General features: G+C 46.5%; 1 protein-coding gene and 1 long non-coding RNA gene across 3 annotated transcripts in view; both read left to right on the top strand.

The window, feature by feature from the left end:
* Positions 1-15882: 15882 nt before the first annotated feature.
* On the top strand, positions 15883-20268 carry LOC149919258 (uncharacterized). Its single transcript, XR_016464855.1, has 3 exons — positions 15883-16333; positions 16815-16981; positions 19438-20268. It is a non-coding gene; the product is annotated as an uncharacterized LOC149919258 (long non-coding RNA).
* Positions 20269-21890: 1622 nt separating this feature from the next.
* The window catches only part of KIF13B (kinesin family member 13B), a 124028-nt gene continuing 121715 nt past the window's right edge, over positions 21891-24203 (top strand). For both annotated transcript variants that reach the window (XM_031603833.2, XM_031603832.2), the window contains exon 1: positions 21891-22105. In XM_031603833.2, the coding sequence (XP_031459693.2) occupies positions 22051-22105 (55 nt within the window). In that variant the 5' untranslated portion in view covers positions 21891-22050. The remainder of the gene's footprint in view (positions 22106-24203) is intronic.

The raw sequence follows: 24203 nt of genomic DNA, 5'->3' as shown, positions 1-24203 counted from the left end.
ATCCTCTTTCCCATCCTTTTCTCCCAAGCTCTTTCTCCTACCCAATTTCCCATCTCCTTTTCCATCCCTTCTCCATTCTCTTTTCCCATCCCTTCTCCTGAACATTTCTCCCATCTCTTTCTCCTATCCTTTTTTCCATCCTCTTTTCCCATCCTTTTCCCCATCCCTTTTCTCATCGTTCTCCCATTCCTTCTCCCATCCCTTCTCCTCATCTCTTTCCCCCATTCCTTTAACCCATTCCTTTTCCCATCCCTTTCCCATCCCCTGTCCAATTCCTTTTCCCATCTCTTTTCCCCATTCCTTTTTCCCATCCCTTTTCCGTTCCCCTTCCATTCTCTTCTTCCATTTCCTCTCCCATCCTTCTTCTTCCCATCCTCTCTCCCACCCCCTCTCTCTGCAGCTGGAGCCCACCCACTGCCCTCACCCCTCCATCCCACAGCTGACCCAGTGTTCCCAGCACTGGCCAAAGCCAACCCTTACTGGAGGTTCCTCATGGCCTGGGGCCCCCAAATCTCTTTGCAGCTCCGTGAGCAGACTTTCACCTCCACGATGGGAGCGGAGATGATGGCTCGGGGTCCGTGGGACAGCTCCTTGCACCCCCCTCCAGGGATGCTGCAGGTATTTGGGGACAGCCCTATGGGGCGCGCTGCGGATGCCGCAAGGATCCCGTCGGGTTGCGCCGTGCCAATAAAGCTCTTTTCGCTGCGGGTTCCCGCATCCTCTCCTTTGTTCACAGAGATTTCTCGCTCTTCTCTTTCCAGCCTTGGTTTCCCCACCAAGGTCCAGATGGGGGGCAAATAAATACCAAAAGCCTCCCCAAAATAAAAACCCGAACAAGAATTGGGCAACCCACAGTCGCCCTGCTCAACCCTACAAGAGCTCATCCTCGCCCTCGACCTCCAAGAGAACCCAAGGTCCTGTTTAAGGAATAACAGGGAGAATAGAAGAGATTTGGGGTCTCTTCCATTTGGGGTCCCTTCCACATGGAACCTCTTCTATTTGGAGGCCCTCCCATTTGGGGTCCCTTCTATTTGGGATCCCTCCCATTTGGGGTTCTTTCTATTTGGACTCTCTTCTATCTGGAGACCTTTCCATTTGGGGTCCCTTCATTTGGGATCTCTTCTATGTGGAATCCCTTCCATTTGGAATCCTTTCTCTTCGTTCTCTGCACACTGAGCATCAACGTCACCCTTTGGTGAGCCTGCTGAGCTGCTTTTCTATTACTGAGTACAGGAAATGCTATCAAAATGACCTCCCCTCCCTGCAAAAAATAACCCATTAATCCCTTGTAAAAGGGCTGGGATGAAGAGACACCATGAGCTCCAACCCAAACGCTTGGTACCACGCCGGGGTCCCACCAGGAGCTGCCAAGGAAGGGAAGCTCTTATTAATGTTAATCCCCATAATTATTATGGTGCCCAGAATAAATCAGGCCTGGGGTTTCTCCAAGGCCTTTGCTCCTGGGATGAGCTGCGAGGTGGCCCCTCCTCTCCGGGGTGGACACTTTGGGTATGGGAATGGCATGGGGTGGGGGAGGCAGATGCGTTCAGGTGTTTTTTTTTTTGCTGCGAGGCGGAGGAGGAGGTGGCATGGGTTTATTCTGAGCACATCAGCTCTCCATGTCCCCTCCTCCCTCCCTCTGCCCGCAGTCCGATGTAAACACAGCAACTCAAACCTGCAGCCCCAAACCCTCCTTGGAATACAGGGGGGGGGAAGCAGCACCATCACTGCAGCGATGCCCCCGGATAACCCACGGACATCCATCCCCAAGGTCGGGCACCAGAAGGGGACAGGGATGGGGGATAGTGGTGGAACAGGGATCCAAGGTGCGCAGCCGCATCCACCTGCAGTGCTGTGCCATTTTTAGCCCCCCCTACCCATGGCCAACCCCTTCGCCATCTGCTTGCGTTGGTTTGACATGATGTTGGAAATTCCTCACTTTCCTTCGTTTCCCTGGTCTCCATCGAGTCTCAGTGTGGCCCCAGGCAGCACATCCATCCACCCATGGATGATGGTACCCATGCAAGACGATGGGTTTCACACAGCAAAGTCTTCTCCTCCACGTCCCTGTAGCATTCAGCTTCTTTCCTGGGTTTATTTTTATGCCGGATGCCTCCTTGAGCAGCGACCCAACGCATCTCCTAGCAGCAGCAGACCAAGTGGGCGTTTCATTGGGAAAATCTAATCAGGATTCGAGGGGAAAATCCTTTCTAAATGTCTCGGCTAAGCAGTGAGCTCGATTCAATTGCCTTGGCTATAAAAAGGACCAACAGTCCCCTATTTTTTCCAGGACCGTTTTTCTGAGATCTGCAGCTCATTCCCAGCCACACACCTCCCAGGATCAGGGCCACAAATCACCTCCATCGCCCTAAATTTAGCCTGATGATGAGCTCATAAGCATTGATCTTTGGCATTGTCACATTACGGGGTCGGGCCGTGAAGCTGCATGCAATGCCCCAAGGAGAAGGGACAGCCAAGTCTGGCACAGTGGTGATGCTTCCACATAGCACCCCATCCCTGATATTAAAACATCTCCAAACAAAGCATCCCCTAAAAATATATGTTTCCCTACATCCAAAATGCCCAGAATCAGGCCAGTAATTAGACTAATCCCAACCAGAACCGTTGAGACCCAAGAGACTGGGTTTGCTCCAAGCTCACATGGGTGATGAGTGACCAAAGGAAGAAAACCTACAGCCTTTGCGCATTGTGGGTCTGGAGGGAGAGGAACTGGAAGGCAGTCCTCTGCTGAGGATGCAGGATGCTCTGTTTCCATGGCACTTGCAGAGTTGTGCATGCATGTGCACAGTCCCAAGCCGTGCAGCAATGAAGGAGTGGTGATGCTGCTACGGCATCCCAGTGTCTATAGGGCTTTTCACATCCTTTGCTCCACCGCCAGGGGACAGGGCTGAAAATCAATGCTCAGAGGGGAAAGGGAACCAGGAGTCAGCACTGCTGCGGTCCCGGGCTGGGAATGAGGCTGCTCTGCAAGAAGGGATGAGTCTGCTGGGAGATGAGTAAGGAAGAGAGATCCCCATGGCTCCCTGTTACAGTCCCACACACATCCTGACCTCTTCAATGGGATCAGGTTAGAGTTGTGTAAGAAGAGTTCAAGAGATTTTTGCCCTCATCCAGAGTTTTAATGGGGACACGATGCGAGATGTACAAATCTTTAATTGCTGTCAGTACTTGGAAGGGTATGACTGGAATCAGCACTCCTCATGTGAATCTGTACATCGTGGCACATAAATACATTTATACCTGTCCCAGAAACCCCGATCCCTAAAATATCCATCTTCTCATTCCATGTAAGCTTCATGATTTTAGGGCACGACACCATCCCAGCCCTAAAGGTCATATTAGGAGGATCCTGAGCCCTTCTCAACCCACAGCAAGAAAGCAGCATTTCCAAGTCAGTCTGGCTCACTCTCATGGTCTTTTGGGATCATTTCATCCACAGTGTGGGTTTTAGGTTAGACATTAGGAAGAAGTGCTTCACAGTGAAAGTGGTGAAGAGGTGGCACTGCTGCCTGGAGAGCTGAGGGTGCCCTGTTCCTGGCAGTGCCCAAGGCTGTGGATGGGGCTGGGGAGAGCTTGGGCTGTGGGAGATGCCCCTGCCCATGGCACGGATTGTAGTGAGGGGTGAACTGAGTGGCCAGCAGGGACAGGGAGGTGATTGTCCCCCTCTACTCTGTTCTTGTGAGCCCTAATCTGCAGTACTGTGTCCAGGTCTGGAGCCCCCAGTACAAGAAAAACAGAGATGTTGGAGAGGATCCAGAGGAGAGCCACGAAGATGATCAGGGGACTGGAGCACCTCGCCTACAAAGAGAGGCTGAGGGAGTTGGGCTTGTTCAGCCTGGAGAAAAGAAGGCTGCGGGGTGACCTCATTGCAGCCTTTCAGTACCTAAAGGGAGCCTGCAAACTGGAGGGGAATCAACTCTTTGAAAGGGTAGATAACTGCAGGACAAGGGGAAACAGGTTCAAGTTAAAGGAGGGAAGATTTAGGATGGATGTCAGGGGAAGTTCTTTCCTACGAGAGTGGTGAGGTGCTGGAACAGCTGCCCAGAGAGGCTGTGGATGCCCCGTCCATCCCTGGAGGTGTTCAAGGCCGGGTTGGATGGGGCCCTGGGCAGCCTGGTCTAGCATTAAATGAGGAGGTTGGTGGCCCTGCATGTGGTTGGAGCTTCATGATCCTTGAGGTCCCTTCCAACCCTGGCCATTCTGTGATTCTGTCTTTATGGACCCTTCCAACCCAACCTATATTGATGCACCCACATCTCTTGATGACCCTTTTCTGCCTTCCCAAATGTGTTAAGGATTTCAGCAGCACACAGAGGCTGGAAAATACCGCTTTTGCCCTGCCAGTGCTTCATGCTTGCTTTGTCCCACTAATGACAAATCAAAAATAAACCAAGAGCCCATCTTCCCTTCAGCATCCCCTCCTCCCCCAGGCACAAAGCACAGCACAAAGCATATCCAGATGGGGAAAGGCAAATGGCTGTGGAGGGAGGAGGAGGCTGGGGATGGAGAGACAGCAGCCATCAGTGCACAAACCTGATACAAATCCCTTGGCCACAGTGACATATGAGGATTTTCTCCTTTTCTTTTTTTTTTTTAATTCCTTTTTATGAACATTTGCTTATTTGTATGGAGATGATTTTATTTTAAACCAAGATGTGCTGAAGTGTTTCCATGTGGCAACAGCTGTAGAGATGAGCTAATACAAAGCTCAGCAATTTCCCCGTGAACACGGGTCTTCCTCTGCAGTCATCAAACTGATAATATCTTATACAGAGAAGACAAAAGTAATGCGTACGCGTGTGTAATTTTCAATGTCAATGTGTTCAACTGTGTGTTGGAATCATAAAAGTTATTTCATTTATTACAATCGTGCATAAAGCTTCTTAGAGCTGCAGACTTGGAAGAGGCAATTATGCCCATAGGTTAATAACATACAGCCATTTGACTGACAACTGGAATTAGATTTAAACACGGCAGAGTGGTATACTAAAGGCACTTTATTAAAACAGTGGCTGGGGATTTGTTCAAAATACCAGTCTCATACCTTTCCTGATAAGCTACTTATAAGCAGCACTATATCGTGGCCTGTTATATTGCATTTATTCTCCTTTCCCCTTCTACTTTGGGTTGTGCCTTATAGCGAGGGATTTGGCTGGTCGGGTTTTGCTGGAGAGAAGGCAACCTCTCCAGTCAATAAATTCAGCTGATGTTGTGTTTTTCTTATCCTGTTATCAGGAAAGTTTGCTTCATGAGTTAGTGCAGCACGGGGATGCATTGCCTGCAGCAGTGTTGGGATCTCTGCTCATGGAGGGTTTTATACCAGCTTAGGAAGACTGGAGGGCAAATTTCATCCTGGCTTGGGACAAGGGTTAGATCCACTATTTCCCAACATTCTTTGGAAAAAAGTAAAAACATTATGTGGTTTTAGAGATCATCAAAGTTTAGGGGTCATCAACATTTCTAGGGCTGGACCAAGTAGCATCTAAAGGTCCCACTCCAACCTGCATTATTCCACAAGTCTATCTAAAGTGGAAACTAGCATTAAAAACCCAAAGACTTTTTGCTCAATTGCCAAAAGACAAGACCCACTACATCTGAAATGCCCATAAAATTAACTCCTAATTCCCCTCTCTTGTCTCCTTGCCTTGTGTGCACGGGGTTGTAGACATCCACCTATCAAGAGTTGGCTTGTAACACAGCTCAGATCAGGAGTTGGGTCAAGGGTTAGAAAACACTGGTCTGAATGCACTGGAAGTGATTCATAGAATCATAGGATGGCCTGGGTTGAAAAGGACCACAGTGATCATCTAGTTTCAATCCTCCTGCTATGTTCAGGGTCACCAACCAGTAGACCAGGCTGCCCAGAGCCACATCCAACCTGGCCTTGATTCAAGGGTTTCTATTTAAAATTACAAAAAAAGGAAACATCCAGAGAGGAAGGGGCGACATGTTTCCCATGTCTGAAGCACTGATCATGTTTTGAATGCATTGAAGTCAGTCAGTGCAAGTAGAGTTCTAAGCTGGTTGTCAGTACTGCGAGGTAAAGGGGAGATCACTCATGTACATCACAAAAAAAACTTCATGCCCATCAGAGTGTATCTCCAGACTCCCATTCTTCTAGAACAAAACATAATGGTGTAAAACTGAAATTTAATCAGTAAGATTTTATTTGTATGAAGAAAGGGGAAGCTGAACGAGAGCTGCTATGGCTGAGCAGATGTGTCCCTTCTGTGAGCAATAGGTTCTCCACCAACTCCAGCCCCACATGTTGGTCCTACTGACATCTGCCACCAATCTGGAGACCAGACTGCTGATTTAAAGCACTTACAACCTTACAATTAAATGAAAATTATGAACCCCCAAGAACATCCTCCCTAGCCTGACCTGGTAGGGGTCAACCAGCCCACAGCAGGGGTTGGAACTGGACGGGCTTTAAGGTCCTTTCCAATCCAAATCATTCTGTGATTCTATGATTCATTCCCTATAAAAAAAATCACCCCCGTGCTTCCCATGCACTGAACTCACAGCTCAGAGCCTTGTGATGCCCAGCAGTGGTCCCAGTGCTGCCACTTGTCCCTCAGGCTCCCCATGGTCTGGCAGTGCCTGTGGTGAGGGTGGCCCTGCCCCCCCACACCCCCAGCCTTGTCAGCAGCTCTCTCCGTTGGATCTACAGTCCTGACAACAGCTTGGAAGGACAAAGTGCCAAGGGATGAATTCACCAAGGGATGAATTAAGCAGTGGCACACAAAGCTGCGTGGTGGTCACCAATTTGAGCCTCTCTTTGTCAAAACATCCATGAGAAAGCAAACTTCTTCTTCTGTAAGCTCTGAAAGATTTATAGTTTTTGAGTCACTCCTCACCCCTATCACTGATAAAACTCCTCTTGGCACGACTTCAGCTCTGGATCAGCCTTGAAGGCTCGGCAGAGATCTCTGTGATCTAAAGCCCTTGGCCCTAACCCAGTCTGCATTCAGCAATGGATCTGGATGTCTCAGGGCCAGGGGAAAGGATGTACGTGTAAAAGCCATGGGCTGGAACATGGAGGGCAACGTGGCTGAGCCAAAGTCTGCCCTCACATCTCAGTCCTAAGAAGACATGGAACAGCTTGGGGTATGGATGGCTTGTCGCACTTTCAAAGAGATGCCAACTCATGTTTTTATGCAACTCATTTAACATAGGTATAAATCCATGTAGGAATACATATGCATTACATATATGTCATTTTTTCTTAAATCCTCAGATCTTGTAGGCAACTGGTTTTCTCAAAACCTCAATTTTCCAGAGGTTCCAGGGATGAGCTGGGTTTACTATAGCCTCTTAAAAAAAAAAAAAAAAATAGGCAAATTTGGAGCACATTAGAAAGAGCACTAAAAATATGATTGAGAATTTCGAGGCAATTTTGGGAGATGGGGACTTCTGGCTGTGATTTCTGGTTGTTTGGGATTGGAGATAATGGAGCTGGGAGCAGAGGGCAGCATGTTTTCATTTCAGGATCAATACCAGGGTGGAGCAAATGGTGTATTTATCTGCAATCAGATGCAATGCTTTAAAGGTCTAATTGTGCCCTGCTTTAGTCTAATGCAGCTCTGTGGTACCACAGGTGCGTGCCAAGGAATCCAAAACAAGCTTGATTTCTAGCCTTCCCCTTGGTTTTGTCTTGCACTGCCTCCATCCTGTCTCACCCCACTGTGCATGGCTTGTTGGTGAGGTTATCACAAGGATGCCCAAAACTGCCCTCTGTCTCTCAATGCCTTCAAGATTCCATAAAGCACTAGTACTACCTTGGAGGAGTTTCTGCTAGGAAATTAGACCTCTGAATTGATCTTATCTGGGACAAAACCTCAAGGATGTACCTGGAGGACACCACAGGGAGCTGAGATTCCTGGGAGACCCAGCCCAGCACCAAGGACATGAAATCACCGTTGTCATTTGTGATGAACACCAGAGAGGGGAGCATACAGGAAACAGCAATTAAATCATTAAACCTTGGGCAGCTTCCCAGTGACCAACAGTCCTTATCTGTATCAATATCTCACACGACATGAAAGCAGCTATTCTCTACCCATTAAATGCCCCCTTTGACCTTCCATAGGGACAACAGGACAGAGATTTACACCAGATGCACCAAAATAGCATCTTCTCCTCCCAGCGTGGAGCAGCACATCTAGGAGGGGCTTTGGCTCCATTTTTGTGGCATTTCCCATTCCTATCTTGCCAATGCCACGTGGCACCAGTGGTCTCAGTGGTGGGGGAATGTGAAGAAAGGCAGTGGGTTGGCTCCAAGAGCACAATGGGCTGTTATTAATACATGTAAGCGTTAGGATAGAGCTTTTTTTGATTTAATTTGAACTTTTTATATTTGTGGTTTGTATCATGCCCAAAATACTATGAGCCTGGGTTCACCCCAGCTTGCAGCAGATATTGTAGCACCTGTTGTAATTACATATAATAATGTAGTACACACAAGGGCGCATCAGCAGAGTCAGAGAGGAATTGTGGCTCCCACCTCTCCATTACCCTCTGCACTAGGCAGGGACCATAGTGTTCTCCTGCAGTCTCAATGGAGATGTCTCTGCAGTGATAGGGTGCATAACGTCAAAGCCCCAGCTCTGGGATCCCAGGGATGATCTCTGCTTCTTTCCTTTCCTTAAGTTTCCATCCACCACCACAGCAGGGAAGGGCTGGAAGATGCAATAAATGCATCCACAAACAAGCAATAGAAGGGAAATCAAAGGAAACTCCTTTTCATATGGAAAAGTCCCCATACAGGGAAAGGGACAGCATGGCAATGGGATGGTTCCCAATAGACAATTGGGATGCAGAGGCCCCAGTAGAAGGGGAAAGCATTTAATAACCTTACCCTGACACATTGGTTCATCGCTTGCTAGTACAGATATAGCTTTAGGGGAACATTCCCAGCACATGGGGCTTCATCCTACCTGCTTGGTGCAAGGCACCAGCCATGCATAACTCCAGCTCATTTTGAACAGAATTGTTTCCTCAATGCTAAAGAGATAAATCTCTGGTAAGAAACAGCAGGGAGGTAATTTTTTTAAGAATGGATGTGTTCCCTGCAGCAAGAGACACGAGCACAGCTTTGTGCTGGTGCCCGAGAATCAGCCATAACTGGAAACCCTCTGGTTTGTTTTAATAGTCAAGCTGAGCAAAATGTAAAATAACTCGATTACTGCTGAAGAAATGTGGTCAGTAGTTACAAACAGTTGTTCTTTAATTATCCAGGGGGAATGCTCCTTGGGCTAAAATTGGAACAGGACTCATCCAAGGCAGATCCGAGATCATGCAAGACAAGTAGGACAAAAGTTTTCAGCACTCAGAAATTATTCTTGGCACTTACCAGCATGGCCACATGTTCTGCTTGTCGGGAGAGTGGTGATGTGGCTGGAAACCAAGACTGATTGCTCCATTCAATCTGGAGGGGTTTTGTGAAAGCGATCGACAGAAGGTTTAGTGGTGTTCACATTGAAATTGTAGGGTTTTGGATGCTGGGACTGCTTTGAGAGGTCTGAATGCACAACCTGCAGGGATGAGTGATCCAACACTGCCAGCTCCATCTGGGCTCCAGCACAACCAGATATTCTGTCTGGTTGAACCCAAGGCGGAGGTGCTGGCTTGCACCCCTGCATCAGCCCCATCCTCCCAACATCTCCCAGTTGGCCAGAAAACAGACCAGTACACCGCCTTGTTCAAGCCTACAACGCACGTAGAGTTACGTTTGCTGAGCTGCATGCTGATGGAGAAGAGGTGGATGTGCCAGTGGGGATCCTACACAACAGCAGCATTCCTCCCTTCCCAAAAGCCATGGAGTTGTGCTGCAATTTCTCCCGCAGTGAGGAGTGATGCTGCAGTGTGAGCGTGCCTGCAGGATGATGAAACACAGAGGAGCTGTAATGAGATTAAAACTAAAGCCAGCTTTCACCCTGGCATGCCTGCTCTGGATGAACCCAAAATGTTAGCAGTACAAAGCCCGTGAGCAGATGCGTGGTGCATCTCTAAAATAGGGAGCCTGGTGCATCTCTCCACATCCACATGCATACATCCACATACATATCTGAGCTCTGCCAGCTAAGGAGGACAAATCCCACATTGTAAACATCCCATCTAAATGAATAAACACCAGGAGCTGCATTGTGGGCATAAGGCAAATAGAAAGTATGCTATGGGTCCAACACCCTGTCTTGTAGGAAGCATGGATTCTTAGCAAATGATCTGATTTCGGCACCGCTTCCCAGAGACCAGCTGAAATTTGCAGCTCATATCTCAGCATCTCAGGACAGCAGCCACTAGAGGGAGGTCTCAGCACTGCACAGGCACACTGTCCAGCATTGGGACCGGGGAAATCCCTGCAGTTTTTGGGAAGGAGCAACCCAAAACCTGCATGAAGGAGGCTTGCAAGGAAGCAAAGCATGCAGGAAACCACAGGTAAGGTAAAGCAAAACGCCCATATGGCTCAGCCTCCTGCTGTCTCCAAGCAATATATCCAGTTGTTAAATACCCATGCGTACCTTTGCAGCAAGCAATACCCCTCTAACACTGAAAAGATCCTGAAAAGGAAAAAAAAAAAACACCACAACAACACCCAAAAGTAGTTTTTCAAAGCCGACTAACACAGCGAGAATTTGCTGCTTTTGAAACAAAGCTGCCATAAATGGCCGTGACTACTCTCTGCAGTTCAGCTTTGTGCTTTCTGTGAAAGAAGAGAAGCCTCAGCAATGGAAAGCTGCTGTGTCAGCCACGTGTTTAGGATGCTAAAGCTGTAAACCTGCAGTGGGCATCGCCAAAATTTCATTCCTGCGGTCCTGCCCACTCTGGGGGTGAATTATTCCAATGAATGCCATTCTTTGGTAGTTGTGGTAGTAGTAGCGTGTTGGTTTGTATTAAAATGACCACGTAAATGCAGTTGTCTCCAACACAATTTAAGCAGTTCAATAGCATATTGTTGAAGCATCACGCCAAGACTGCCATCTCACGCCTTTGTTTAGGGGTGGGGTTTGGGTGGGAACGACTTTAAGCTGTGGTATAACATCCCTGTGCATTGAAACTGTTCTACTATATCAATTCTAATGGGAAAATCTGTTTTTCTTCCCATCAAACCGCTGCATGTGTATTTTTTGGGAGCACATTCTCAGTGTTCAGTGCAGTACCGCACTGTCACACAGCAAAGTTTTGCATCCTCATTTTACACTTGTGTCACTGGTCCGTTGCAAATGCTGCCTTTCCATCACTTCTTCTGTACTCTCAAGCAGTTCCTCCTTTTATTTATATGTTTTTTTGCTTTCTCTCCCCTTGAATTCCCATTCCCCTGCACACAGACTTTATCAATGAGACAATTTGACAGATTTTCAGCCTTTGAATAGATACCATTTCTTGAAATAACTATGGTTTATCTTTCTGAGTTTATCTTTACATCAAGCACAGAGCCACCGGCTCCAGGAAGGCTTTCTCCTCTGCATACCCTGAAACCTGCTCAACAGGATGAGGTTTTTCTTGTCAAAGCTTTCATTGCAGTTTCAAATGGAAGTTAATTTATCTCCTACATCCAACTTGCACGGAATGAGAATTCCATTTGTATTCACAGCAGTGCTGCAGCCATCAGACATCAAGCCTACGACGCCTGCAAAAAACTCTCCTCCCATATGCTGTGTATGTATGTTTCTTGGGTTTTTCAGCAAAACAGCTTTTGCAGAGTGGTTTTTCTCATTGCTGCTGCACTAAGCAGTATGAAGGACAGCATTTAGGCTGAATCCTTCTGCAAATTTCTTCTTAAATGACCTCCTGCTGCCCTGTAACTCAGATTTTCAGCTCCAGCTCCCACTACAACCTCAGATTACTTTATCCATCCAAATATATCTTCTTGGAAGGAGTGGTGATGCAGTGGCACAGCTGCCCAGGAAGGTGATGGGATCATTGTCCATGGAGGTGTTCCAGAACCGTGGGGATGTGGCACTGAGGGACGTGGGCATGGTGGGGTGGGTTAGGATGATCTTAGAGGGCTTTTCTAACCTGAGTGATTCTATATGTCTTTGGCAAGGAAAAAAGAGGCCTGAGTGCAGTTCTGGCTAACGCATCACATCTGAGCTGGCAAAACCACACAGTATGTGCCAAATCCAACACAGCTTCAATTAACCAGGTGGAAAAAAGAGAACACTCACCCATATGTTATGGGTTAAGCCTAACCTTAGCTCACATAACTTCACATGTTCACCATTTGTGGATCAAAATCTTTGCCTGTGTCATTCTCAGAAGTATTAATGGTAGCCAGCAGGTGGGTAATGCAGCTAAGAGGTGTCATGAATGCCAGGAGTCAGAGTCATTACATAACCCATTCCTAGAGGAAAAGCAACAGGAAAACTACACCAGGTGCTGCACTGCAGATGTGCTCAGAGATGAAATGGACATCCAGGTTTCCTTGGATGCTCATACATGGGGCAAAGCATTGGCTGTATGGAGCAGAAGGAGCTGAGACTGGAGGAAAGGAGCTGCCTGGCACACAGCTGACAGCAGCCCTCAGCTTCGGTACTGAGAAAGGATTTGAAGGGGAATTTGAGCACAGATAAAAAAAGATGATATCAAAAATCTGCACTGTACCTTTTATTTGTTTTCTCTTCCTGATGGAGGAACCCAGCGAAGCCCAAACTTGTTTAACAGTTTGGCATTCACGTGAATCTTTGGGAAGCATCTGACATGCTGCTTCAATATGAATAACCATAAGAGTAACATATAAATTACTTATTTGGTTTCCCAATGGATAAGTAAATCAGCAAAAATAAACATCACATGGTGATGACTTATCCCTGTTTTCACTCCGTGTTTTTGTTTGTTTAATGAGTTCTTGATTAAATTCTTTCTAGCATTTGAACTAACATGATGACACATGATATAGTTGTTTAGAATTCGAATCTTCCTTGATTTCTCTTTGTTGTAAAGGAAGAGATAACAGCAATCTGGGCTCTGTGAGCCTGTTTTCCCTGAGTTGGATGTGTCTGTAACATTAGCTAAGCAGAAGATCTCATGTAAAGCCTCACTGCTTTGATGGCTTTATCTCACTAGGTAGGACGCTGCACAAAACATAATGTATGGGCTCCCCCTTCTGCCTCAGAACATCAGTGCATGAAAAAGCGGGGCCAGGATGAATGCCAAGGACTGACAGTTGCTTTGAAATACAAAGGGAAGAGTGCTGAGTGCCTCTGAGAAGCAGAGCAATGCGCTCCCAGAGTCACAGAGGTTGTTAATCCTATTAGTGCTGCTGGGGCAGGGGAGAAAAGCAGCTCCACCAAGCTCTGCAAACAGGCAGCAGCAGAGAATGTGTCAGATCTGCTGCCATAAAAATGGAAAAGGACCAAGGGTGCGAGGGGTTTCCCTTGAGTCGAGTTAAAAGTTAGATCTTCACTGGGCAGCTCAACTCTCCATATTCCTCTTACCTCCAGAAACAGGCAAAACGGTGATTCATCCCATCTCTTTTTTGATATCTGATGTAGGAAAGGAAAATTGCTCTCCAGGTGCTTCTCTCTGCAAAGACGTGCTGGATAACTACTGCTCATTGGATGTTAAAGCTTTAAGAGCTGAATAAGGTACATAAAGGTAAAATAAGGGTGATGAGGCAGTGGCACGGGTTTTTCAGAGATAAGTTGGAAGCCCTGTCCCTGAAGACCCCCAGGGTCAGGCTGGATGGACTCTGATCACTGATGGAGCTGTGGGCGTCCCTGCTCAGTGCAGGGAGTGGGACAGATGGCCTTTAAAGATCAATCTCAATCAGAGAAACTCAAATGTTTCTCTGATTCTGTGAATGAGTGAGAAATGAAGGTCCCACCTGTTCCCTGTCCAAACCTTCAGTAGGTTTTCGAGAACCCCTGTAAGATGAGATCAGAAGTAAACAACGTCACAGACAACTTAGATCTCAAGGGCAGAACAATCTGAAGACTGTCAGGAAAAACTAAACCAGTTCAAACTGCAAGTAAAGCTCCAGCAGCTCTACTTGCAGAAGGAATAGAAGGTTTGGGGAATTAACCAGTGTGCAAACACCTGGTTTATGTAATGCAGCAGGGTTAGAGAGTTCTGTACTGGCTGAAGGATTTATCTTTAGAGGCAAATTATGTTACGGGACATATCAAGGTGTGCTGCAAGTCTAGAAGCAATCACTCCAGCACTTCTAGTTCTGCTACAAATTCATGAGAGTGTGCTTCCTGCGTGGAGTGATTTGTTATTCTAAGCCATGTGAATATTCAACGTGCAGGTGTCTATTAGAATCCAAGTCTTGCCTCAGGTATGTGTGTGAACTCAGATGACTTGTAGAGAGGAAAGCAAGAGATGGCCACTTTCCACGCAGCAGAATAGCTGAAAGTGGTGGAGAAAAGGATGTGCAAAGCTGAAAGTAGTGGAGCTCCCATGGGAGGCAGAGGAAAATGTCCCCACTGACCTCTTAGTTTGTTTTTAATACTGACAGTTCGTTACTTTACAAAACCTAGCAGTGACTCTACAGTTAAACATTTAACACTACATGAGATATGGCTGGACCAGACTAGACGGGACTCTGAGCACTGATGGAGCTGTAGGTGTCCCTGTTCTGTGCAGGGGAATAGGACCAGATTGCCTCTTAGGTCCCTTCCAACTCAAACCAGTCTGTGATTCTATATCTCACAAGTTGTTCAGGGCTATGAGGGCTGGCAAAGCCTCACACACATCATTTCCATGGGAGTGCCCAAACACAGCTGTCACAAAACATCTACATCAGCCCCAGGACTTGTTAACTGGACGATTCTTCCTGATGCTTTACATTCTAATGCCTTTATTTGGCTTTTTATCATCATAACTTTGCAAGGGATAGAAACAAACTGGAAAGTCAAAGAACTGTGGTTGTGCATTGAGCGTGAGCAGGGATTTCTGTATGACCTGAGGGCTGTGTACACCTGAGATAAAGACTTTGAAAACTCATCTTTTTGCTACATCTCCACCAATGACACTTAATGAAGAGAAAAGGGAGATGGAGGCAGAGAAATGAGTGATTAGAAAAGCCACAGGGCAGCCTGCCACACTGCAAATCTGGGGGATGATTTTGTTTTTGGAGTCATATTTTCCAGATGCAAATTCTTATCCAATATTGTTCAAATATTAGCAATGACATTACATTATGTTACTGTCACAGGTTGCCCAGAGAGGTGATGGTGCTCCATCCCTGCAGACAGCCAAGATCAGGCTGGATGGGGCTCTGAGCACTGATGGAGCTGTGGGTGTCTCTGCTCATTGCAGGGGTGTTGGACCAGATGGCTTTTTAAGGGTCCCTTCTAATTCAAACAGTTCTGTTTGACTGTGGAAGAGCTTCTTATGAAACAAGTGCTAGGGAAAGTGCTGTATAACTGTACCAGAGGGATGCAGAGACAAGTCTTGGAGCTGGCTGGCTTTGTCCTTCTGGCAGCTGCACGTTGTTCCTTGCTTCTCTGCTCATAGTGCTTAGCCCCATATCCAGACATCACCGTGCCAGAGAGGTGGAGGGCTGGAAGCAGAGGCAGCAGCAAGATCCAAGAGGCAGAGCTAGGCTCCAGTTTCCCAGTAAGATGAAACAAAATGCTTAGACTCAAACTTCAAGCTGGGTTCCATCTAGAACACACTGAGATGTCAATAGGTACCTTAAGGAACATGTACTAACATTGCCACCAGGCAGTGGATGCTGTCAGGGGGATAAAGCACCCTTCTCAAACACAGTTAACAGGGATAGGATTAAAAATATTACAATTAGACCTGATTTATATTGCTCTTTAGCCACCGGGTGTCACTCTTGTCTATAGAGTCAGAAGGCGTTTTTTGGTCTGTTAAAATTCTATCTCGTGAATAAATTCTGCTGCTGCCAGTGGTGACAGCAGCATCGCCATTTATCACACTTTCCCAAGTTACAATATCAAATCACTGCCTTATTAAATTTGGGGGTATCTGGAGCTGGCATTTTAGCCTGCAGTGTTATTTGCCAAACACAGGCAAAACACATTAAAATGTTTTTTTCTCTTATTATGAGTGTAAATGCAGCTGGAAAATTCAGATCTGGGTTTGGATTAGGAACTTCAATTGTGCTGGGGGTGTCTGGCTCTCCATTACTTGTCTAGAGGCTGTGCAGCCTCTGCAGGGAGGGATGCTGAAGAAAGGAGAAAGGGTGGAGGAAAAAAACAGTGGATCTGGGGGCCTCTCCTTTGCAGTAACAGAACAGGAGCACCATGATTCAGCAGATGAAGCTATCAAATACTTCAGCCCTTGAAGCCATGGCAGCTCAGCTCTCACAGCTCACGTGTCTCAGAGGTTCCAAGAGGTAAGTGCTGCAAACATTGCACAACTCTGTGAATATGCATGTTGTGGTATACCAGAGATTGTCATCGTGCTGGCTTTTTTTTTTTTTTTTTTTAATTTATTTTCCTAGGACTGCATGCTTGTCTTGCAACTGCTACATTCTTCTGCTAATTTGGTATTTTTCGAGTTCTCTGGAGATTCTCCTCGTTCTCTAAAAATAGAAAATCCATTCTCTTTTCAAACAAATGAAATGAAGTGTCAAATCTTTATCTGGGGAAAGCTCAAATAAAATGCCACAGGGCTGGTAAAACCAGTTGCTTTGAATCACTCGGTATCAGCAAACCCAAGAGCTGATAAGAGCAATAAAGGTTTTTAGTCAATAGCATAGAGAAAATTCTCATTGGAGCCTCATCCAACAAGCCCATAAATTGCTGATATTACATGGCCTTGCTTTGCTATTGGAGGTATATGTGCTGAAATCTCACTTTGTGTGTTCATCCAAGCATGGATATAGGAAATCTCACTTCCGGGGTTTATGGAGACATCAGGGCTTGGCTATTGACTCAGGATCCACACTGGTAATACAGGAAGAAATGTTTCAATGTCATAGAATTTATGACCAGGACTTCGAACTTTGGAATAACAACAACAAAAAAAAATTAAAATGGAGGTAGGTGATCTACAAAAAGTTTGTTTCATGCTTTACTCTGCACTGCAACCTATTACAGCATGAAGACTTCAAGAGTCCATTTATTTGCATGTGGATACACTCACACTAAGCCCAGGATCAGTAAAAAAATCAGCTATCCATGACTGGCAATTACATATCCATCAGTTTTACAAAGGTACCTTTAAAATAATCAAGTATAGCAAGCAATTTGCCAATAGTAGCCTTCTGAACTTGCAAATTTGTACAAACTGTGTTGCACAAGAAATTTCAATAATTGCTTTAAAAAGGAAGGAAGAGAGGAAAGGAGGTAGGGAGGAAGGGAGGAAGGGAGGAAGGGGGGAAGGAAGGAAGGGAGGAAGGGAGAAAGGGAGGAAGGGAGGAAGGGAGAAAGGGAGGAAGGGAGGAAGGGAGAAAGGGAGGAAAGGAGGAAGGGAGGGAGAGAGGGAGGAAGGGAGGGAGGGAGGGAGGGAGGGAGGGAGGGAGGGAGGGAGGGAGGGAGGGAGGGAGGGAGGAAGGAAGGAAGGAAGGAAGGAAGGAAGGAAGGAAGGAAGGAAGGAAGGAAGGAAGGAAGGAAGGAAGGAAGGAAGGAAGGAAGGAGGAAATATTGAGAACAAGCAGAAATTTGATACAACTGATTTGGAAAAAAGCATATTCTGTTTTACCCAGAGTTTTTTACCTGTCATTATTTTCCCAGTTTCTAGCAAACTTGTGCATAATTACCAGCGTTATCCCAGAGACTGGATTAAAAAATAATAATAATCTATGAAGCATGTACAACATTAAGTCCTGTTGTGAGGATGTGTCACTGCACAATTCCTTGCTGAGGATGTGTTCACAGCAGCTGCAAGGCTGCAGGGTGCTCCAGATGCCTCCCAGTCCCTGGTGGGACTACCCTAGCAGCGTTCATCTTCCTTCAAAAGTGAATGGCAGTGACATTTCAGAGCTTCCATACAAATAACCAAACACTGATTACATCTTCTGTTTTAGTTTCCCAAAGCCTGAATCATTTATGGGTAGAAACTAGGTCTCCAGCAAATTCATAATTGATGTGTCTCTTCTGATACAGCATCTTGCAGATGAAAAAATTGATTTAAAATATGCTTGATTTGTTGCTTGTTATGGTTTAGAAGAATAGACATCCAAAAGTCTGCCACAATTTCTGGCTTGCCCTGAAATATAATTAATCTAGGTGATCTGAGGTCTGTTCATACCTTCATCTAGATAAAAAAGAAAACCAATCTCTTCCATTGCACACTCCAGGCATAACAGTCATGTGAAGGAAACCCTTATGACTTTGCTGCCTCTAAACATTCTTAGCTGCTTATAAAGTACTAAGATGAAGGATCCCGATCTTATTCTTCCCTTCCCTTCCCTTCCCTTCCCTTCCCTTCCCTTCCCTTCCCTTCCCTTCCCTTCCCTTCCCTTCCCTTCCCTTCCCTTCCCTTCCCTTCCCTTCCCTTCCCTTCCCTCTCTCCTTCCCTTTCCCTTTCCCCTTTCCTTTTCTCTTTCTCTTCTCCATATTACTGCTTTAATCCCTGCCATGGCCAGGTGGTAATAGCAATAACTCTGGCTCCTCAATCTGATGAAAATAGTGTTGCACTCAGAAACTCAATAAATGAATGGGAGGGACTAGCAATGCCTCCCCCCCAAGGATGTTTTGTTAATTAAATTAGCATTTAAATAGCCAGAGCAAATCTGGGAAGTCAGCCCCTCATTACAGTATCTAAGAAGGGGGAAAAGAGTTCCAGACAATTCCCTACAAGACAGGGTTAAGTTGGTGTTTCACAAACTATTTGCCAGGCCTGTCCCTCTCAAGTGAATGCTGCCATCCCCCCTCCTTCTTTCTCCCAGTATAATTAGCATGTTCCAGTGCTGTGAATGGAAACAATATCCTCCCTCCAAGCTGTGCCCCCTCCAGGGAGATGCTTCCCACAGATTGTGAAACCCTGAGCCAGGGAAAGGGCTAGTGGAGGAATTCACTGTGGGGTAATTACGCTGAGGTAGTCCGTGCCAGTGCAAGATAAGTTGCATTACTGTAATTCATTGCAGGAGACAGCAGCAGTGTAAAAGAAATGTCCACAGGCATAACTGCAGAGAGTCATGAGAAGTTATTGCTCCAGAGCCCCAGTAGGACTTGATGCAAAAGGACATCTAAGCGTTGAATGGGCTCTAAGGATGTCTCATGGACTTTGAACAAGTTTGGAGAAAGTAGCGGTGACTGCCTAAAAGATGCATCAATCTGAAGTTTCTCTTTGGCAATTGAAACTGAAATGCTGTTAATGGGGAGGGTTTCCATGCAAAAAAATAGTGCAAAGCTTGCAAAAATGTTATGTTTGCATTTGTTCTTGTCCATGTACACAGCACTAAAATCATGCTGGCACCTTTCCCTAAGAAATAAGGAGACACACACAATCTTTTCCCCCAAAGGACTTACTGTTTGATTTTATGCATTGCAGGGATCAGTGGTAAGGAGCTAATACCAGAGGAGAAGATGCATGGCAAAGGCACAGACTGGATTTGGGTCACACCTGCTACACAGAGCAGTCTGCACATCTGGCTGGCTTCATCTCATTTATTCAAATCAGACTCCAGGTGACTCAACCCTATGCAAAAACCCTCCACTGTCTGCTCACCATCTCAGCTGTAAAGCCTGGATTATATTTATCTCCATCACAAAACACTCAGTTTCAGAAGACATCGGTGCGGTTTGCTGAGGCCCCAGCTGGAAAATACCACAAGAAGTTCAAAGCCTGGTTTCATCCTGTAATCGGATCCTCAAGTTCACAAGTGCAAGAACCAACTGTGCAGGCTGAAAGTGGAACTCCCAGCTCTCAGCAAGAAACTGCACGCAGCACTGGGCTGAGCATGGCATGCCAAGGAGGAACCAGAGAATCATGGAATGAATTGGATTGGAAGGAGCCTTAAAGACCACAGAATCATAGAATGAACTGTGTTGGAAGGGACTTTAGAGACCACAGAAGTATTGAATGAAGTAGGTTGGAAGAAACCAGTTCCAACGCATGGTTGTGGACAGGGTCATTGATGAGTTGTTGCGTTCTGCTCCCACTATAAAATCTCAATTTGTGTTTCAAAAACTTTGGCCACTTGGTCTGACCTGCTGCTGCTATTACGATAATTATTATTGTTGATATTATTGTTATTATTTACCCACAAGATAGCTTGCTAACCTTTGCATGCACTTAGGATAGTCTGGCACTCCAGCTAGAAATATGGGCATTAATCCCTGTGCCAGTTAAATACCAGCTTAGTACTGATATTCTCCCTACCTTGACAAGATATTCTTCAAGTCAGTCAGCTATGAGATGGTATATATTGAGTACAATTCTTCTGGGCATAAAGTGCTACCTCCTGAAATCTTATGTCAAAACCTCTTGGAGCTGTGTTATTTATTTCTGTCACTGTCACAAAGCCTTGTCTCCATTTTCAATGTTGATGGGCCAGAGGATTACAATTCTGAATAATTTTTATCTGTCCATGCTGAAATCTGGCCTTTCAAAATAACACAGAGAGAGACCTTGTTTTGAACTAAAATAGCAGTGACAAGGTTTTTCAAGCGTGACCATTTAAATGAGATTTTGCATCTTTGCATAAGGGTTTTGTTGTTGGTCTTTCTAAGAAGTGGCTGTGGTTGAGCAGTTGGGACATAAAAGGAGGAGAAACTGTAATATTGTTCAAACCACTTCTGATTATTAAGTTATTTTCCTCAACTGCCTTTTCTAATAAAGCTGTAGTTAATGACCTGAAAGAAGGTTGTGGTGAGGTGGGGGTTGGCCTCTGTTCCCAAGTAATGATGATAGAATGAGAGGTGATGATCTCAAGCTGTGCCAAGGGAGGTTTGGTTTGGATATTAGGAAACATTTCTTCTCAGAAAGAGTGGTGATGCAGTGGCATAGCTGCCCAGGGACGTGGTGGGGTTACCGTCCCTGGAGGTGGTAAGGAAAGTGGAGATGTGGCACTGAGGGACATAGTGGGCATGGTGGGGTGCATTGGTATTGGATTTCGTGATCTCAGAGTGAATGATTCTATGGTTCTATGATCTTTATGTGACTTCTGTTATCTAGAAGTCCACAGAGCAGCAAAGCAAGGCCGTGGTGCTTCATTACTTGTAGAGTCAACCTTGCAGAGAGGTGAGGTTACGTCTCAATGCAGTCTCCTCACAGTGCAGCACTCCTAAGCTAACTCCATACAATAACTCCAAAGACAACTCCAGACAGTTTTCAGGCTTGGATGTTGCATCTTCATCACTGTGAATTCTCCCAGTGAACACAAAGTTATCATAGAATCACTAAGGTTGGAAAAGACCACTAAGATCATCTAGTTTTCCAGTGCATTATTGATTATCACATCAAACACGATCACATACACTCAAATAGGCCAATCCTCACACACAGCGCTCCCAGCACTCAAATATGAAAGAAAATATTACTTTTGTGGGGTTTTTTATAATATATGTCAAAACTTTTTTTCAGTATGGCTTAGTTCCAAGACCAAAGGTGCAGTTCTGCTACTTGTGAACTTATGCAATGCGTGAAGAGTTTGGAAAACGAGCAGGAGAAATACATTTAACACCCAAAGCAGCACACAGTGCTGCCTGCTTAAGGTAGAAAATCTCCTTATGCCCCTCAGAAGGCCCTGAGGCACTGCTGGGAGCCGAGCTGTGACACAGCTCATCCACAGCCACCCAGAGGACCAGTGGCAGAGTCTGAGGGAGCCCACCCTGCAGGCGCGCACTGAGTTTCACTGCGTCTCTGGAGGACTACATATCCCAGCATGCAACGCTCACGCTCCAACCCCGACCCGCAGGCGGGACTACAGCTCCCAGCGTGCAACGCGGCTGCCTACAGGGAGCGGGGGGGCGGTGCGGCGCGCTGCACGCTGGGAGCTGTAGTCCCGCCGGACGTTGGTCCGGCGCGGCGCCTCCCTCCCACTGCCGCCCGGCCTCGGCCCCCCGCCCCGCTCCGCGCTCCTCCCCGCGCCGCCGGCGGTTGTCCCTCGGTAGACGGAAGCCGAGGAGGGAACGAGGGAGCCGGGGAGGTCGGAGCGGCGCGATGGGGGATTCCAAAGTGAAGGTGGCGGTGCGCGTCCGCCCCATGAACCGGCGAGGTGAGAGCCTCCTCCTTCAGCGCCCCTCAGCCCGGCCGGCCCGCGGCGGGAGCGGCCCTGAGGGCGGCGGGTCCCGTCGGCGTCTGTCCGCGTCCGTCCGGTCTGTGTGTGGAAGCGTAGCTGTTACCGGGCGTGTGCGGGAGCAGGGATGGATGTGCTTGTGTCCGTCGGGTGGGTGAAGCCGGGCTGCCCCCACGAGCGGCTGTCTTCACTCCTGACACGACTCTGCTTCAAAACTGATCTCTTTTTTCCTCAACTCACCCCGTTTTATGGTTTTTTTTGTTTTGTTTTGTTTTGTGTGTGTGTGTGTGGACACCCCAGCCCACACCTCCTGCACCTGTTTTACAGCCAGGCCCTACCCTGTGTCGGAGATTTCTTCCTTCTTCCTGCTCCTTGGGGTTTTGGAGGAAAATAACACCATTTCTGTCTTTTTCCTGCACCTCCGTTGAGTAACTCCTCCTCTTTGCCCTCGTTGGGTGAGGGGTAATGTGTTAACCGAGTGAAATGTGGGGGAAACACACGAAAACAAACACGAAAACATGGAAGAGGAAGTGTGAATCAAGGAGAGGTTTTGGTGGTGTTTTGGTTTTTTTTTTTTTTTTTTTTTCCTCCTTCTTTTATTTTTTTTTTCCCCCCCTCAATGAAACTTGCCTGAGGGTTTTGTTAATCACACCGCGGTCTGGGCATCTGTTTAAATGTTTATGACTCGCCTTAATTAGAAAAACTTGCTCTAGATGATGAGGAAGCAAGTATGAAAAGGGAACTGCAGCCAGGGAGTGGGGAGGTGAAGAAGAAGGCAGGGATCCAAGAAACGTGTAAGGTTTTGTTTTCCCACATTCTCACAGAAGTATGCCAGTAATTCCTTTGGGGGGGATGGAGTGAAGGCAGTTTAATAGCTACAGCTAGTGATCTGAAACTAAATAACGCTTTTAGTTTGTTATGGTAAGTAGGAAGAATAAATGTTAATGTTGCTGCGTCAAGTATTTCCATGCCTTTTGAAATGGAGGTGTCCAGATGTGGAGTCCTCAGTACAGGAGTGACATGGAGCTGTTGGAGTGCATCCAGAGGAGAGCCACAAAAATGATCCCAGGGATGGAACAGCTCTCTTATGAGGACAGGCTGAGAGAGCTGGGGCTGTGCAGCCTGGAGAAGAGAAGGCTGTGAGGTGACCTGAGGGTGGCCTATCAGTATCTAAAGGGGAGCTGATGGAACTGTAGGCGTACACAGACTTTTTATCAGGGTCTGTTGTGATAGGACAAGGGAAAATTGATTTAAACAAAAAGTGGAGAGATTTACACTGGATATAAGGAAAACGTTGCTTATAATAAGGGTGGTGAGGCATTGGCATAGGCTGCACTGTGAGATGGGGGGTGCCCCATCCCTGCAGACAGCCAAGGTCAGGCTGGATGGGCTCTGAGCACTGATGGAGCTGTGGGTGTCCCTGTTCAGTGCAGGGAGTGGGACAGATGGCCTTTAGGGGTCCCTTCCAACTCATTTCTATGATGCTGTGAAATGTCAGACTAAGTTCATCAGAACTTTCAATTCTTACAAGTGAAGAAAAGAGATGGAATTAAGCAGATGGGTTAGGTGAGTTGAGAGTATTTTGACCAAAATCTGCTGTGGGTTTTTTTTTTTTTTTCCAATTGTGTGCAAAATTGAGGGAGAGTACATCCTTGTAGAGAGTTGGTGGGAGAAGAGTCAGGGACAGTGAGGTACGAACTGGTGTGGAGTGGACCTGGAAGGTGGTGTCTCGTTTCAGGGATGGAGTCATAGATTTGTTTGAGTTGGAAGGGATCTTTAAAGGTCATTTGGTCCAATTCCACAGCAGTGAGCACCAACAGTTCCATCAGCTTCTCACAGCCCCATCCAGCCTGACATTCAGTATCTCCAGGGATGGGGCACCCATCAGTTCTGGTCAACCTGTGTCAGTGCTTCACCACTCCTGTTGTAAAAAAAAACTTTTTTACGTATATCCATAGTTATATCCAGGGCTATATTCCTTTTAGCCTTGGTCTTTCTTCTTGTCCATGTCCTTTTCCTTTCATAGGTCATTTTGGCTGTGACCTAGATATCTTCTGTCTTGGTTTTTTTTTACTGC

This window comes from Phasianus colchicus, chromosome 2 (assembly GCF_987193195.1).
Source record: "Phasianus colchicus chromosome 2, bPhaCol1.hap1.1, whole genome shotgun sequence".
Lineage (NCBI taxonomy): Eukaryota > Metazoa > Chordata > Aves > Galliformes > Phasianidae > Phasianus > Phasianus colchicus.
The sequence above is the reverse complement of the archived record's forward strand: the minus strand, read 5'-3'. Positions and strand labels throughout refer to the sequence as shown.